Source organism: Xiphophorus hellerii, chromosome 6 (genome assembly GCF_003331165.1).
Source record: "Xiphophorus hellerii strain 12219 chromosome 6, Xiphophorus_hellerii-4.1, whole genome shotgun sequence".
NCBI classification, from domain to species: Eukaryota; Metazoa; Chordata; class Actinopteri; order Cyprinodontiformes; family Poeciliidae; genus Xiphophorus; species Xiphophorus hellerii.
In genome coordinates this window covers 24,741,895-24,759,788 of record NC_045677.1, presented here as the reverse complement: position 1 = coordinate 24,759,788, position 17,894 = coordinate 24,741,895, and the positions used below count along the sequence as shown (strand labels likewise).

The 17,894-nt window shown below is 37.0% G+C and overlaps 1 protein-coding gene across 1 annotated transcript; it reads right to left on the bottom strand.

Annotated features, from left to right (window-relative positions):
* Nucleotides 1-168: 168 nt before the first annotated feature.
* copa (COPI coat complex subunit alpha) lies at nt 169-17,758 on the bottom strand. Its single transcript, XM_032566014.1, has 30 exons — nt 17,549-17,758; nt 17,158-17,271; nt 17,004-17,077; nt 16,792-16,872; nt 15,933-16,009; nt 15,678-15,787; nt 13,407-13,516; nt 12,399-12,498; nt 11,058-11,276; nt 10,818-10,968; nt 10,660-10,726; nt 10,500-10,575; nt 10,287-10,369; nt 9,543-9,768; nt 9,327-9,465; nt 8,434-8,596; nt 7,310-7,456; nt 7,035-7,224; nt 6,850-6,945; nt 5,540-5,628; nt 5,287-5,410; nt 4,585-4,674; nt 4,387-4,490; nt 3,469-3,615; nt 3,157-3,297; nt 2,893-3,075; nt 2,067-2,177; nt 1,806-1,967; nt 1,519-1,713; nt 169-487 (listed from the first exon to the last, which is right to left on the bottom strand). The coding sequence occupies exons 1-30, from the start codon at nt 17,586-17,588 to the stop codon at nt 428-430; spliced, it is 3,669 nt and encodes a 1,222-aa protein (XP_032421905.1). The 5' UTR covers nt 17,589-17,758; the 3' UTR covers nt 169-427.
* Between the last annotated feature and the right edge of the window lie 136 nt (nt 17,759-17,894).

Sequence of the window (17,894 nt, the reverse complement as noted above, 5' to 3'; positions counted from 1 at the left end):
TTTTATAATCCCTCACAAAAATAGAGTAACCTCAGTTCAATTGACGTCCTCAATGTCGCTGATGAATCCAGATCCACGTTCAGGAAATAAAAACCTAAGGTAGAGCTGTTTCATGTACCACAGCTTCACTACAAAAAGCAAAACACAACAGAAACATGTCAAACAATGCAGTTTTTATCAGTATCAGGTATTTTATTATAGTTTCAGATGCAAGGACCAGTGCCACACACTTTGAATTATTAATTTTGTGCTCAAACAAAATTAACAGTAATATTTCTATACGCTTAAAAAGAGAAGAGAAGACAAGGAAAAGCAGTTTTTATATTCATTTCAAAGTTATGGAGTAAAGATACAAGACTGAAGCGGTTAGCATTTGTTCAGCTAGTAGGTGGTACGTTGGATTTGTTTCGCAGAACATTTTCTCTTCTTAGCGGAACTGGAGTGGGCTCACACGCAGACCGATCACATCCTTGCCAATCTCCGTCACCTGGAATATAAAAGTATACGTTAGAAGATAAAAGAAAACAGCAAGGAACACTATTTCCTTCCATTGATTAATTATTGTTCCTATTCTATAGATAAAAATAGCTAAATTAAGCAAATGTATGGAATCTTGTCAACACTTAAGTTACGTTATATATTTTACTAGTGCACATTTAACAAAATGAAAACCAAATTTACAATTACAAGCAATGGAAACAAAAAATAGATGGAAAAATAGTAAGTATTGAAACCCATTTATGTGAAGTTTGTACTAATCAGTTTGTGGCTTTTTACCTCTACTACATGTGGCTGCCATTTTACTTTTGGTTAACATAATTGTGATTACACAACTTAGTTTCAAATTTTAAATGTTTGCTATGAAAAATAATACAAGCAGAAAACATTTTGCTTCATATAGCCAATTTTAAAAGTAGCTTGTGCATTGTACATTCTTGATGTTTCTGCTGATAAAAGGACTGTCACAACCTAGCTGACTGGCATTCTTCCACAGGGTTTAACGTAAGCTAGGAGACATTAATTAACCCAGACTTTTAGCTTTAAAATGCTGCATTAGTCCTAATTTCTAGCCTTAAACATGATTTGTAAAATTAGAAATGCATTTTAAATTTTAAAAAGGGGATATATAATGCAAAACTCCACTTTTTAAAGCCTTTATGTACTTTTTGCCACATACTTTGAGTTTCTGGGTGATCAAAAAAAATTTAATTTAGTCTCACTCTATGCTGTGTAGATATCAGTATATTCTGTTCGGCTCATATTTTTCTATCCGTTCAGTTTTCTCTATTCCCTATTATGTTTCCTTATCCATTACATCAAATATTTGCTGCAAAATTAGGATGGCTGTAATAAAAAAGCTTAACATGAATTTTTTATCGACTTACACTTTTTTCTCTTTTAAAAATAGGAAACAGAACAGCTGTAATAGTTAAACTTTTGATATTTTTTCATGGCAACTTTGTTTTTCTATAGCTAGTTTGGTGATTTGCTAACAAATTCGCATTCCTCTCTCTTTACCTGAGTGACCCTGCAGATCTGGCCTTTGTACGGAGGGCAGTAGCAGGCTCCAGAGAGGGGGCACTTCTCAACGGGACGTCCTCGGTAGAGAGGAACAAAGGAGGCAGCGCACAGATCAAACGGATTGTGGGGGTCGTAGTTCAGCTGATGGGTGTCGGTCAGAGTTTTCTCACAAGCCGCCAGGATTTTACGGGTCTAAATCACAGGAGAGGGAGGTGATCACTGAATGAGTACGAGTCATTTATGACAACATGATGAAAAAAACCCTAGAAAGAATCGGTGACAACCTGCTGTGCAACATCTGGCTTCGGGCCGAGCTCCAGGAGGCGCCGCGCAAATCCTGCAGCTGTTTTAAAGTTGCGGAGTTTAAAGAAGAGATTCAGAGCTGTGCGCAGCACCAGAACCATGTGGACCGGCTGCAGGTTGCAGTGGGTGAAATATGCAGCCATCTGCAAGAAAATACAGAAACAGTTAAAAGAATAATAATATTAATCATTTCTGAATATTTAGAAGAAAAAAACAATCAGGTATGATCACAACATCTTTACCTCACAAAGCCTCTTCTGTTGATCCAAAGTTTCTTTAGGCAACTTCTTCCTCTCAACCTCCATGGTCAGACCCACGATGTACTCTCTGCATATTGTGATGAGCTGCTGAGCCTACAACACAAAGTTATACATTTTAAAATATAAATAGGTGGAAATATAACTATGCATTTATTTATAGATTAGAAGGGGTCATACACTGTAAAATTCAAGGACTTTTCAAGCATTTTCAAGGTAAGTTTTTAAACTTTGCCAACCATATGATGAGCGATACGGACTTAAAGTTTTATCACAGTATTTTGTGGAACTATTATAAAAACAATAAAAGTGACAATAAGAACTAAGTATTAGTTAGCAATATGGCTGCAACTGCGTCACAGCAATTATAGTCCCACAAACACAAATACTGCTTCTGAAAATCATTTGTGATGAGCTTCTTTAGGACTCTAGTCGTAGAAATTAGTATGATTTATATGATTAATTTTAAAATAGTAACTAGATTTAATCATATTTTAAAATTTATTGATATTGTCATTGACGTAAGATTCAGAGTTTGCGTGTAACACAAACCCTGTAAATTCTAGACACTAACAGGTACCATAGAATTGCACAAAAATCCGTGAGGGACGGCGGAGTCCCAGAGCGAAATTCCGTGAGAGGTGTACGGAGCCTAGTGCCAGAAGAAAAACGGCGAGTGACTGAGGGTCACTGCACTTAACTACAAAACTGCAGTTTGAAAGTAAAGCCCTGTCCAAACCTTGAAAACACCTCATTGAAATTCAAGCATGTTCAAGGATTTCCAGCACCTGTAAAAGAAAGACTGGCTCACCTCTGCGATCTCCTGCTTGTTATCGACCACCAGCAGAGGAACAGAAAGCAAGATGGCTCTGAAGCGCTCGACGGCTTCCTCGAACCTCCCAGCCGTGGTCAACTGGTAGCACTGCTGGAGGCGAGAGATCAGGTCGGAGAGGCGCAGCCCCACAGCAGGCAGTCCCTGCTTCGCCCCACAGTCCTACAGAAACACACCTGAGTCAGCAGGAGGAACCTGAATCTACAGCGGACAGCTGAAATACATCATAGCCAGCAGACGCACCTTCCAGTTCCTCTGAGGGTGACCGCGCAGACAAGGTAGAGACGGCAGCCCCAGGTAAGAGGTTCGACCTCTAGACAGAGTCTGCATGAACAGCAACTTGTAGGGGGCAAAGTTCACAACTCCAACCTGGTCGTGGAGCAGCTGTGAAAAGAAAAGAGAGGCCAATCCGATCTTAATATTTGTATCAGTCCCGATATTGAAAATTTTTTTTTACATCATGACTAGTTTAGTGAGAATTATTGCAAATGGAGAGTACATGTTAGGATTTGATGCACATTAAGCTAGCAGGAGAACAGAAAAATGCAAACGTACTCTCATAGAGGTTTCAAAGGATCCAGCCAGGATGTGGTCGACTGGCAGCTGTGAGTTGTTGCACCACATTTGGGTTGGACTCATGCCCTTGGTTGGCGGCACAAAGAATCCATCTTCTGTTGACCCTCCTGCTCCCAGAGGAACGTCCTGATGGTTGGAAGTGAAATTCAATGTTACTTTTTACTAAAATGGGTCAAAACAGAAACAAAACAACATCTCTATTGATCAGGCCTGGAACTATTAATCAAATTAATCGTGATTAATTGATTACTGGAATACTAGTCAACTAACTTAGTAATCGATTAAACATTAACTGAAGTATACAGAATTTAAAAATGGCTATTTGCTGCAAGAACCTCCCACTCAGAGCAGCAATTAAGCCAGAAATGTAGAAAAAATAATATGTTAATTTTTCATCTATGGTGCAAAAACCTTCTTTGTCTGTAAATATGTTCTACCCAGAACTCAGGAAATGGGCTAGTTTTAGATTCACCTGGTTCAAATTCTGTGAAACATATACATTTTCTTTATCAAAACCAAAAACAGAATAGAGGACAGTATTTTTTAGCATAATTTGCTGCAAATGATGCTAAACCCTACACTAAAGGAATGCTATTTTGTTGCATTTTAGGCAATAAAATTGTTTATTTTCTTATTTAAAAAAGGAACTAAATTATATATTTGTGTTTTTTGTGCTTTTCCAAGATGTGTCTAAATGAAAAATCTGGAGAATGTGCCAATATTTTTCATCAGAATAATTGCTAGAATAATTTATTACTAAATTAATCATTAGTTGCAACCTTATTATTGATAAAAAGATGTAGAATTTCAGCTTTGAACGTTGAGAAAAAAAACAATTTAAAACATTTTATGATTTTTGTCTTGCTTCCAATTATTCAATTATGTTTCTCCTCTCACCAGCTCTGGAGGAAGTTCCACTTCTTCGTCAATATCCCAGCCTCCTCCTTCCTCTTTCCCCAATCCCTCATCTCCTAATCCATCCTGGGCATCAATGAAGCCGTCTGAGGAAAAAAGGAAAATATATTTTGTAAATATAGAGAAACAAAAAATTTAAATCAACTAAAAGAAACTTTGGAGAAACAGTTTTTGGTTTGCCTTCATCCATGGTGAGCTCAGCATCGTCTCCCCAGCCCTCGCCTCCAGCTGCCTCCATGTCCAAATCCGCAGCCATCTGAACTGCTTTACCTACAACAAAAACATCATTGGCTTCATATTTGCATAATTAACTGAGAGAGGTTTGATTAATTTACACATTCAATATTAAGAACATTACTGTACTCTCTACTTTGGTACAGATTCGTCTAGCAGTTTTATTAAATCGGAAAGGTTTTATAGATTTTAGCTACAAAAACATGAAAATAAAACTTTTTTGTTCTTAATTCAAGAAGGAAAAGAAAAAGCGCATGAGTAAAATCTTTCAACATTTTTATCTTCTGATTAACATATGTATGTAGGGAAGGAACTGCTTATAAAGTGCCTCGATTAATATTTTTAGCCCAATGCATTTTCCACACTAGGCTATGCTTCACATTTCAATATATTTTACATTATTTAAATATTTACATTATTTTATATTAATGGATCTTCTACAGAGTATTGCAACAGCATGATGCTGCCACCACCACGATGAACGGTGGATATGTTCAGAAAGCAGAAAAATGCAACCCAAATAAAAAATTTTCTTATTTTTTTGTTTATTTGTGGTTGTAATGCAACAAAATGTGAAAAAGTCTCAGGGTCATTGATTCTTTTCGTCAACGCAGCGTATCTAGAGAATAAAATCTATGAATAACTCACCCTTTGATGCAATGGCTCCCTCAAAGAAGCCCTTGGATACAGTGAGCAGGGGCCAGTTGGTGTCCAGGGGGTTGATGGGAGGCGGCGGCTGCAGCAGCTGTGCATTAGGGTCGACCTCTGGCACCTGCATGGCACAAAATCAACCATCAAGCTTCTTACTAATCTAGGAATTTTCTCATTTGAAATAAAGTTTTCCGAACAAATAGTGTAAAGTTGAAAGTTTTAAGATAAAGATCATGCTTTGCCGACTCACAGTCTCCTTTTCTGGGTCAAAGGTCTCCTTCAGTGCCTCAGCCTCTTCATCCAGCCCATGAGTGGCTGCAGTGAGGTAAGCCAGAGACTCTGCAAACAGCGATTAAAGAGGCAAAAAGACATTACATATAAAAACTTTTTGTTAAAATTAAAAATAAAAAACTTCAGAAGCACAGAGTATAATTTTTTTTAATTCTAAAACTGTCAGCCATTTTTAATGGTCCTAATTATCTGCAAGGCAGAAATTAAACTATTGTGCACCTGTAAAAATATGTTAACGTAATTATGTTTGCTTTACATCAAAACTAACTATTAAGTTAGTAAAAGTAAAAGAAATGCACATTTTTGAATTTTGAATGTAAACACTGCAACATAATAAAATGAGGTTTTAGAGTATTATGTGTAAGAAATGTAACCAAATATAAATGCAAATAAACAATTTTTACTGCAAATATCAGAGAGTTTTATACATAAATTGTGTTCAACAGATCAAACTGTATCAATGGATATGAAAAAGAAAATTGTTTTTAAGGAAATGGCAAACTTTTACAATAGCTTTGTATTAACCATCTGATGTTTAATGTTTTTCTTTGTGTACTAGACTTTGTATATAAGATAACTATATCTTTTAAAGATATAGTTTACAAAGTAAGTAAGTAAAAGTAAGTAAGTAAAAACATGAATACAATTTTACTTACTAGCTGAAATACATCAGGTTGTAATAAGGTGATAAGACATTAATATAAAGTAGCATTTGGAAAATACATTTACTGCTGTGGTATTCACAAAATAAAGTTTGAAACCCATTGGTATAACAGATTATTATAATAATAATATATTTTATTATTAAACACCTAAATAACGAAAAAAACTTTCCAAAATTTAACAGATTTGATTAATCTTTAGTCAAATACTTATTTTAGGTACAAATTACAAACCAAACTCAAACATTAACCTGTTTTTAATATTTTCGCTGCATAAACTGGAACAAAGCGCAGCTGCAGTTAACACTACATGCCAGTTAAATTAATTAAATTAAATTAAACATAAAAAGTCAAACAGTGAGGTAGAACCTGTCTGTATCTCCATCTAGAAAAACAACACAAGACGACAAACTAATTTATTGTAATTAAACCTGACAATCTAGTTTAAATCCGGTATATTTAGGTATATTTGAGGTTCTTAAAATTTGAGTCACTTTCTAGATGTGAATATAAATAAACTGGAGGAATAACATGTAAAACTATGAGCAAATATTTGCACAAAAGGGCTGAGTTTATGTTTAAAACTCAGTGAGAGAAAGGAACTCACTCTGTCCGCAGTTCTTCAGGATTCGGACTCTCTCACTGACGTCCCCCAGATACAGAGCCGCCTGGTAGTGACCGCTCATGTCCTTTCTGATCTCGGCTGCACATAAATCAGCAGACATGTTAGAAAATTAATCACATTTTAACACAATTACTAGACAACTGAGCAGCAAACTTCTCAGTACTCACCAATCTTCATCATCTTGCGCAGCTTGGCCAGATTACCAGTGATGAGGTAGAGGAAGGTGAGCTTGTCGAAGTTCTTGGTCCTCTGGTAGCACATCTCAACAACCTGGTGGTGTCCCTGCAGCAGCGCCGCCTCGCCCAGACGCTCCCAGCAGCTGCGCTCATCCAGGGCCTTGGCTGCCTCCAGCGCCACCTGAAATTACAGCAGGAGGAAAATGATTTATGCTTCATCTTCTCTAGAAACTCGTGAACATTTGCCCAATAAAGACTCTTCTCACCTCAATGTTTCCGCATTCCAGAGCAAGGCTGAAACGAGTCTTCTCGTCTTTCACAAAGTGGAGCGCCACCTCAGGGTAGCCCTTTTTCTGAAGGTAGGCAATGATCGACTGACCCACCAGTTTGGCGTTTCGCACCATGTGGAGAACCTAAAAGAACAGCAGTAAAGGCGAACAGAAGTCAATAAATGGATGTGCCAAAACTTTCACCTGCTGAACAGAAACAAAACTGAAGTTATCATCTTTGGACCTAAAGAGGAACGATCTAGAGTCAACGCACAGCTTCAGTTATTGCAACTAAAAACCAGTGATCAGGTCTGAAATCTGACCTGAACATTCAGAGCCACATAATGACGGTTACAAATTCAGCCTTCTATCACCTGAAGAACGTTTCCAGGATTAGAGGACTAATGTCTCAGCAAGATCTAGAGAAACTCATCCATGTGTTCATCTTTAGTCACATTGATTACAGCAGCAGTGTCTTCACAGGTTTGGCTAAGCTGATCCAGGATGCTGCTGCTGGTGTTCTGACTAAAACCAGGAAGATAGAGCCCATCACCCAGTTATAAAGTCCCTACACTGGCTCCCAGAGAATAGACTTTAAAAATACTGTTGCTAGTTTATAAATCACTGAACGGCTTAGCACCACAATACATTAAAGATCTCCTGTTGTCATAGCAACCTTCCAGAACCTCTCAGGTCTTCTGGTTCTGTTTCTGCTCTGCGTCTCCGGAACCAGAACCAAACATGGAGAAGCAGCATTCAGCTTCTATGCTCAACAAATCTGGAACAACCTTCCAGAACACTGGAATCTAGCCTGAAATTGAGCCGAAACACTGAGTTCCTTTTAAATCAAGACTACTTATAGTTGCTTTTGAACCATAATTAGTGAAACACACATATCTGATGTGTATTAATAATTTTAACGATGGCACTTGACAAAATGTAATGTCTTATTGGTTTTCACAACTGTTGACTGTATGATGAGTTTGTAATGTTTTCATGATGCAAAGCACTTTGAACTGCCTTGCTGTTGAAATATGATATGCAAATAAACTTGACAGAAAAATTCAGGGAAAGTAATTAGAAATAAAACAACTCAAAGCAAAAATTAAAAAAAGACAAACCTCATCATATTTCCGATTGACCAGAGCCAACTTGAAGCGGTACTCAGTCGGGTCGATGGTGAGAACGCGAGGCCTGCACTCCCTGTCCAGACAGTAAACACTGTTGCCTCTGACCCGGGTCACATAAATGGGCAGATCCAGGGTCCGGATGATGCCATGATCACTACAAAAACATTAAACCGCAATGTTACAGAGTCCTGATACATTTTTCAGATCAATATATTACATTTTTAAATTTGTACCGTCTTTCCTGGACTATAAGTCGCATATTTTTCATTGTTTGTTGGTCCTGCAACATATGCTTTTTATCTTCATGTCACATTTTTTTGACCTTGCAACTTATACTGTGAAGCATCTTATAGTCCAGGAAAAGTCTACCTTTTCAAATATAACTACATGATTTCACTGTCAATTAATGACAGATATTTCTACAAAAGTCAGGTTTTAAATTTGAAACCTGACTGTGAGGAAGATACTGAAAACAGACCACAATGTCCAGAAATAAAAATATTTCCTAAAGTCTACTAAAAAACATTTAAATCAAATTTCTTTTTCCAAACTGCATAGAAACCTTGATGTAATCTCTAAAGAGTTTAAGAAGCACTGCTATAATCTATACCTTGGGTTCATTTTCCAAATTGTTTGCAAATTTAAAATAGATTAAACACCTAAATTACAATTTAATATGCTTCTGCATATATCCTTAACCAATGCAATATAATTAAATTGTAACGAACAAGCATTTTATCGACCAAATCTGCCCATGAAAGGCAAAAAAAGGAAAACCTTTCAACTTTACTGAATAAAATGTGCTTCTAGTGTTAAAATATTAGCTCAACTTTCAGAAAACCTCAAAACAATAAATAAAAAAAATAAATAAAAAAGACCCTCACCCTGAAGTTAGGGCGTATTTGATGTGGTTGGAGGTGGTATAAATGAAGACGCCGCTCTCATCCCAGGCTCCACTCTTCACTCTGATGTTCTCATGAATGTTGCAGAGACTCTCCAGCTTACGGTTGCAGATCATAATAGCTAAAAGAGATTTTCAGAAAATAAAACAAAATGGCTTCCATCTCAGCAATAAAAACTCAGAGGGATTAGATATTTACCATGTTTTGCCAGCAGAGCCACGTGGGAAGTGTCGGAGCTCCACACCACATACTTGACCTTGGCGATTTTGACCGTGGCCAGAGAGCGTTTCTGCTGCACGTCGAACAGCGTGACGGAGTCGGCGTCGCGCAGCAGCAGCGAGCCGGTTCCTGCATAGAAGATTTCCTCGCAGCTCGGCACCTGGACCTTCTTCACTATTTCATTTTTCAGGTTTTTAATCAGAAGCTACAGGGAAGAAACAAATAATCTGTTTAAAACAAGCACTTAAGACACAAAGATAAGCACTTTTTTAATGAAAAATACATCATTATTTCTTCACTAAAATGGGAGATCTGATTTCAGAAACTGAGTACTTTGACTTCGCATAGAGCATTACAAAAACAATTACTACAAGGGCCATAAAACTAGGCTAAATATGAAGTTTATTTTTTAAACATGTATTTGTTTCAGATTTAATACAGTTAATTTTTAATGGAAATAGTTGTTTAAATTATGGACAACTGCAAGACAACTAAACTGGAAATGGTAACTAATCACAGATAAAGATAAGCTATTAAATAATAATAAAAGTGTCAATTTCACTATTCAGCAGGATTTCACTGCATATTTATGCAAGTTATAGAACTAGACAAAAGACAAAAATAAAACAAACATTTGTCTAAATTTTTCCATAATGCTGTCTTGAAATTTTGACAAACTTTTAATTTTGACTATTTATTTCTACATTTCTCAACAGGACTCACAGAGTGCATCCGATCAAGGACTGCAAATCGGTTTCTTGCCACCCACACCGCAGTCAGGCCAGATGATCGTTTTCCCTCTGGTGCTGTAAATAAAAGTACAAAATGTTTACATTAATGACAAAATTAGAACAAGAAAATGAATGAAAATTATTTGCTTAGAAACATTATATAGTTTTTGCCACAAGGGGGAGTAATATTTAATATTTCCTTCACCATCAGGGTTCTGGGAGTCGCTTTCTTTGGGAATTGAGTAGAGGTCGTATGTACTGTTCTCCAGGTTGGTCGCTCTCTAAAGAAAATGCAAATCATGAAGCAAAAATATGAATAAACAATTGTGCTGACCAGGAAGGCGTCCTCAGAGAGGGATACGTACTGTACAGAGCAGGACAGCGTTCTCAGCAGGATTATACGACATGCTGAACACCGGAAACTTAGAACCACTGGGTAGAGGAAATACAAATCTATTATTTAATATCTGCCTAAATTTCCATAAAAAGCTGCACTGGGAAAATCTGAAGTAAAATGGCCGACCTGCGGAGCTGCATGACAGCAGTGTCCTTGCTGCTGTTGAAGTCCAGCTGGCGGAGGAAGCGATCTTTGACGTAGTACAGCATGTTGCCATGCACAGCGTAAGCAGGACGTTCCCGTTCCAGCTTGAAGACGATCATACCGCTGTCATGACCTGAAGGAAACGAGTCACACGTAAAAAAAAAACACAAAAAAAACCTTTAAATTTAATGAGCCCGGACACAAGTTGCGGTCACTGCCTACCAGCTGCAAACAAGTTAAGGTTTGGGTGGGCTCCCAGCACCCAGAAGCGATCGTGATCACGGCGAAAGGTCTGAACTCCGGTCCGCTTGGACATGTCCCACACCCGGATGCTCTTGTCCTCCGAGTTGGACAGGATGAGCTCCTGGCGCGGATGGAAGACGGCGCAGGAAACGTTGTTGTAGTGGCCGCGGCATGTATCGAGTTCCCACGCCTTGGACTCTGAGCGGGAAAAAAAAAAAAAAGAGGGAAGGATTTTATTTCTAGGAGTAAACTCAATGTGAACAAAGCTGGATTGTTGGTTAAAAAATTTAAAACAAACAAAAAAAAAACTTTATTTGACCACGGAGTATCAGAAAAACATCTGCAAAAATAATCTGCTTGCAGATGATTCAGTGTATTACCTTGATAAAACATCTCCCAGGGATGATTGGAAATTGAGGCTGGACAATAAATTAATTTCATCCATTAATCAAATTTTTTGTTTTTGGAGATTTAATTTTTGGAAAAACTGGATTTTTTCTTTCCACACCAATGCTCTCGTTAGGTTTCCATAGTTCAGAGTGATGTCAGCACTTACAGGGCGGCCATCTTGTTTAACCAGCATGTTTTTACAGCTATTTTTTTATTTGGACTTTGAATTCAGGTTAACTTTACAGTGGAATAATAAGAAATAGGGCCAGACTTCGATTTCTTTCCTTTTAATTACAAGAATAAAATTGTACAACAATAGAATCAAAATAACACGACAATTAAGTCATAATGTTACCAGGATAAAATCATATTAGGAGGATGAAGCTTTGAAAACACCTACACAAAAACATTTTAAAATAAGGAATGTTGAACATTTTGAGAGTTTTACAGATAAGAAAATACTTTATCTTTTAAAACATCAGCATCTTATTGTTACAAGTAACAGGAATTTGAAACAATCGTGTAAACAATTGTCTATTTTGAAGAAAGATCTACGTCACGTCCCGTCAGATCACAATAACTATCAAACATCTCTCCTTCTGGTAAAATTGTGACTTTATTCTGTTAATATTATGAGTTTAATCTCATAATTTAAAAACATTTTCATAGCCCGGCCCTGATACTTTGTCGTACAACTCGCAGAAGGGATGCTGCTTTATGAAAATATTTTCTGTCATTTGTTACTTGGAAAAGAAACAGAGAAAAAAAAAAATCGCATCTGGTATGAAAAAAAATCTGAGATTTTGTTTTTAAGCCATATCACCTGGTCCTAACATGCACTGATTTTTTATATTTTTTCACAAATCTCGTGCAATTAAGTTTAAGTAGTTGTGCAGCAGACATTATAGAAACTAGTGTCAAATGGCTCACCGTTCATTCTCCAGATCTTGACCTGCCTGTCGTCGGCTCCAGACACGATGAGCGGCATGGTGGGATGGAAAGCAGCCCAGTTGACCCCACGGTCGTGTCCCTGCACACAGACACACAAATCAGATCTTCCTCCAATAAGAGAATCAGAAAGACACTAAACTGCACATACTTAAGATATTTCTCTACTTTCAAGGAATCTGGACTAACAGATCAGCCTCATCTCAAAAATCTGTATCACTTAGGCTGGATTATAATTCACTAACTTAATCCTTTAATGAACAGTTTGTGATCTCATACTCTTATCTTGTTTGTGAACTTAATTTTAACATTTGTTTCAACACTTTGGACCCCAGATATGGACACAAAAATTATCTAGCGTTAAGATAAAACTCACATGTCTTGTTTTTTAACAGAATGGCATTATTTGTGGTTTTTATGTAAGTAACAAAAGCACTAAATTTATTTATTTTTTTTAAATAGACAAATACCCAAGTTGAAATGCGGAATATTTTATTTCCCTTTGTGATCAATAAAGTATTTCTGAATTTTATTTGAATTAAATATAAAACATGTAATTTAAATACATTTAATTCTGAATTTTATCTTTTAGTCTGTGGAAAAAAGAACAAAATCTGCAACCTTTTTTCTATTCCTTGATACTTCCTCATAAAGACCACTACAAGATAAGAAAAAATAAAACTACATACTTTTCATGACTAAAAAGAATACAAAACTACAAAAATGCTGCACGTGATAACTAAACCAAAACAAACTAAACTAAAACAAACATAAAAAAACTGTTTTGTTAAAGCATTGGAACAATAGATGAGTTTTCAAGCTATAGCTTCAGTACAAGTTTTAAATACAATCTGAGTCTCTGTAAATTGAAATATAATTGAAAACATCTGAAATATTTAGCTCTGTATAATAAAAGTCATTACAATAATTAAATTTTAAATTTTTCTAATTTGTTACACATTAATCCAGTGGGTGAAAGTCGCTGCGTACCTCCAGGACGTGTTTCACAACCGCATCAGAGGCACCAAAAAGGTCAACCCCGGTGATGCCGCGCACGTCCGTCTCCACGGCGCCCGGAGACAGGTTCTTCTTCCTCAAACCTGGAACCATCATTCAGAGCATCGCGTGCAAAGAAGGAAATGCCATTCTCACGTTAACCACAGCACAATCACAGTACATGGGAGGAAGGGAGACAAACACACTAAATGGAAATGATAAAACAACAACAAGATAATAAAAAAAGCAAATTGTTGGACTACCGAACACACACAGGGTTGAAACGCACCAACACAACCATACCACCAACAACTCTACTGATTGGGTTATTAATCTGTGATTTGATTGGACAGCATCACAAAGATTGTATTACTGATTTCAGCCCATTAATACAACGTGGTGAACAGGTAGCTCAACAGTCTTGATAGAGGAAGGAATGGCAGTAGGAACCAATGTGCAGGTGTGGATGTTTCCTGGGAAGAGCATGGGACGAGGATGACAGAGTGTGTGGACTAGGCTGAATGGGGTGGGTGGGTGGTGGACAAGATGTGCTCTGATTGGGCACTGAATGCCAGAATGAGAGGATGATAGTTGGTCCGTTAGAAAGGCACATGCATGTTTCAGTCTGGATTTTTCAGCCCCATGCAGGGTTATTAGATATTGAGAGCAAAACACAAAGTCTTACAAAGTATTTGTTGTCTAGTTTCTTAGTTTCTAATGCAAATATTTTACAACACTTGAAATAAGACAAAACTAACTTACAAAGTAACTTCCAGCAATATACAGAAACATGTTTTAAGTCAATAATCCATCAACACTTACTTTAAAAAAAAGTAAATAAATAAACAATATATATCATGATAGGGATGTGATCAATATCAATAAATAAAATATCTGAAAGAATATTCAATATTTATGAATATTCAGCATTCTGGGAGAAGTAGGCAGAGGAAAGGCTTTATGTGCTCAACCTCTCACAGCAAGCTAAGATAGTTTGGTGGAATCAACTGACTCACTCGCTCTTTGGTTACCTAGCAACTCACTCATTCTTTGGTTACCTAGCAACAACCTGCCCAGTAACTTGAGCAGAAGCAGTTTAAGGTTCCACCATAACTGCTTAAAAATAAAAAACAACGGCGTGGAGTGGATCAAACAGGAAAGGTCACACCACAAGGTTGGCAATATTTCAGATATTTAAAACTAATCAATAATTATCTATATCAACAATTATTGATAGAATGACATGAAATGCTTATATCATGATAGGTTTCTCAGCCACATTCACTGGCAGATTTTTCCACTTATAACATGAATTTGTTAAAATTGTAATTATTGACTTAAAACAAGTCCCTATATCTTGCTGAAAAGTCTGTTTACTAATTAAAGTTAACCTTATTTCAAGTGTACTATGATATTTACACTACAAAATAGGCAAAAGGATTTTGTGTTTTTGCAGTCAAGTTATTGTTATGCATTAGTAATAATGGTATCATTGTAAAATTATACATTTAGACAAGGAGAGGAGAAAATCATGCACGTTTCTTTGCCATGTAATGGGAATATTTATGTATTATTTAAAGAAATTAGATAGTTTAATCAAATTAGTAGTCGTAGCTGAAAATTAACTCATAGCGGTTAAAGCTGGTGCAACATAAACTATCAGTGAGATGAGTTTGGATGCAAAGTGAATCTTCCTTAAAACTAAATCTGGCTGCACATTCAACTTCTGCTGCAACATCATGCAGTTTATAGCTCAAAAACAAAACACATGAATGCAGTGATGCCAAGTACACACATACATGAAAGTACATAAGAGTCCAACATGTAAGGGTCAAAGATCCACATCTTTACATGTTTAGAAATCAAAGATGAGAGTCAAGAGCTTCTACGGTTAGTGCAAACACAAGAAACGAGAACAAAGTTAAACATTCAAAGTCTGAGAAGCATGCAAAGCCACAGAAACACTTCTCGAAACTGACGTTTGTTGAAATTATTTTAACGTCACTAAGTCACTACTTCAAAAGTACTGCACAAATTAAGGTCAAAGACAATCTTTTATTCACAAACTATTTTAGTTTGGAATGAAAATATAGTTGTCTTTTCTCTGTGCTGAAAGGAGAAGTGTTTCTGCTGAAAGTCCACGAGAAAGAAAGCACTCAGGACTTGACATTCATCCTGATCCTGCCTTCTTTCTCCTCCATTGAGCCCCACATCCCCAAAACCCGGCCCACTGCCCACTCTGCTCCACTCCTCCCAAACCCTCACCGGAGATATCCCACACTCGCACTGTCTGGTCCAGACTGGCGGACACCACCAAGTCTTCTGATGGGTGGAACTGGGCACACATCACGTAGTGGTTGTGTCCCGTCAGGACGCTGATGGAGACATAGAGCAGAAAAATCATTAAATTTGTTTAATTCTCATGAAATTGCAAGCTTTCTAAATATCTTAAGTTAATACAAAGTCTAAGTTCTCTTCAGGACCATTGAGGAACACGGAATTGTGTACAAGTTTGCTTACCATACACAGGTCCTCGACTGCCAGTTCCAGATGCGGATGGTCTGATCATCTGAGGCACTCAGAATCCATGGATATTCCTACAAGTAACGTTCACAATTCACTCAAAAAGACTTTATATGAACCTCAGAATCACAAACCCAACAGTTTTATTGTCAAACAGCCTCACTAAAGCAGCTGACAGGACACAATTTTTTTCTCTCCGTCTCATTTTTATGTTTTCTGTTATTACTTTAGATCTTATAAATGTCTATGTTGTTTTCATGTGATGATCAGGTCTGAACTTGGTGAGTATTTTAGAAATTTTACTTTTTCTGCTTCAGTGTCATAATTACATGACAAAGTATCAGGGCCAAGCTAATAAAAATAAATAAATTATGAAACAATGTCACAATATTGTGAGAAAATAATCACATTAGAACTGAGTTGAAATCATATGAGGAAAAAAGTCATAAGAGAAAATATTTGTAGTAATACAAAAATAAAGTCAACAGGAATGCAATTTTATTGTATTTTAGGCAATAAAGAGTTAATTTTCTTATTTAAAAGAGGAATTTCCTTGTTTGCATCTTTTAATGTATTGCTAAATTCTAATGTTGTACCCAGAAGGCTTGGTGATTAAATGACAATTCCATAAAATGTGCCAATTTTTACATAATCGTTAGTAGCAGCCCTAGTATTTTCTTTTGCCCCTAAAGTACAGTCTGTTATTGTTACTTCTATTTGTGTGTACATATGCATACTATAACTGTCTCGTCACTTTGCTGCTGTCATAACTTAATTTACCCACCGAGGGACAAAAAAATTTGATTTCTACTCTACGTTAAGAATAAGAATGTGTTAAACTTGTGGAACAACTCACATGGTGAAAGAACGTAGTTCTGATGTAGTCCAGGTGTCCCAAAAGGGTAAAAAGACAGCGTCTCAGCTTGTAGTTCCACACCTGATTGAGCAGATATAATGTTAAAGGTTTCCAGAGATGACAGCACAATGAAAAATTCAAACATTGCTTAAATCATGTGTTTCAGGTTCATATGCGTGTTGCTGCTCATGCAAAACAGACGCAGTGATCACCTTGATTTTGTAGTCATCTCCTCCAGACACAAAAAGAGGCTGCTGCTTGTGGAAATCAATTCCTCTGACAGGACCTGTGGGGAACATAACAATGTAGTATGGAAAACGATGCAAAACTTCAACAAAACAAGACATTTAAAAATAGCTCATTTACCATCATGTTCATCAAATTTATCGATCAGTGTGCACATCCGATAGTCCCACAGCTGGATGACACCATTGTGCAAACTTGCAAGAACCCATGGCCTTTTTGGATGAAAACTCAGACCTGAAATACAAACACATTTTCAACTATAACCATGACCCCGTCAACAATCTGGATAGTAACATTAGCGGTAGCTACACAGATGTGCAAGTCGCGTTATTTTAACATTAAACCAGATATTAAATACAAGTAAATGGCAACACTTTACAGCGTATACAAAACTAAAACGACAAATACTTTATTTCTTAACCGTTACACCTTGTGGAATACATAGTTGGTAAAAGTAACGCCCGCTAGCTGGGGCTAGCATCGATGCTAACCGCTATTAGCAAACTCTTACCTTTCACACGCGCAGACTTGGTTTCAAATTTTGTTAGCATCGTCGCTGCTCAAATCTCCAGGGCAAATTATTAAAAACTATCCCTAAATCGTCTCAATCCTAACAAAAGGAACCACTCAAATGTTACAGAAAGATTGTTTCAGACGGCCTGGACGCCTTCGCCCATTTAGCCGACTCCTGTTTTCCTGACACGTAGTCGCTTCTGACTTCCGACGCAAATCTGACGCAGAAAGCTCCACGGCGGAGGCGCATAGAAATACAACACAGAGAACGGCAATGACAAGCGTCTGTGAGCACAACTGTTAAAATTCAGTCATGACAACTCTAGAAGACCGGTTTCTTTACG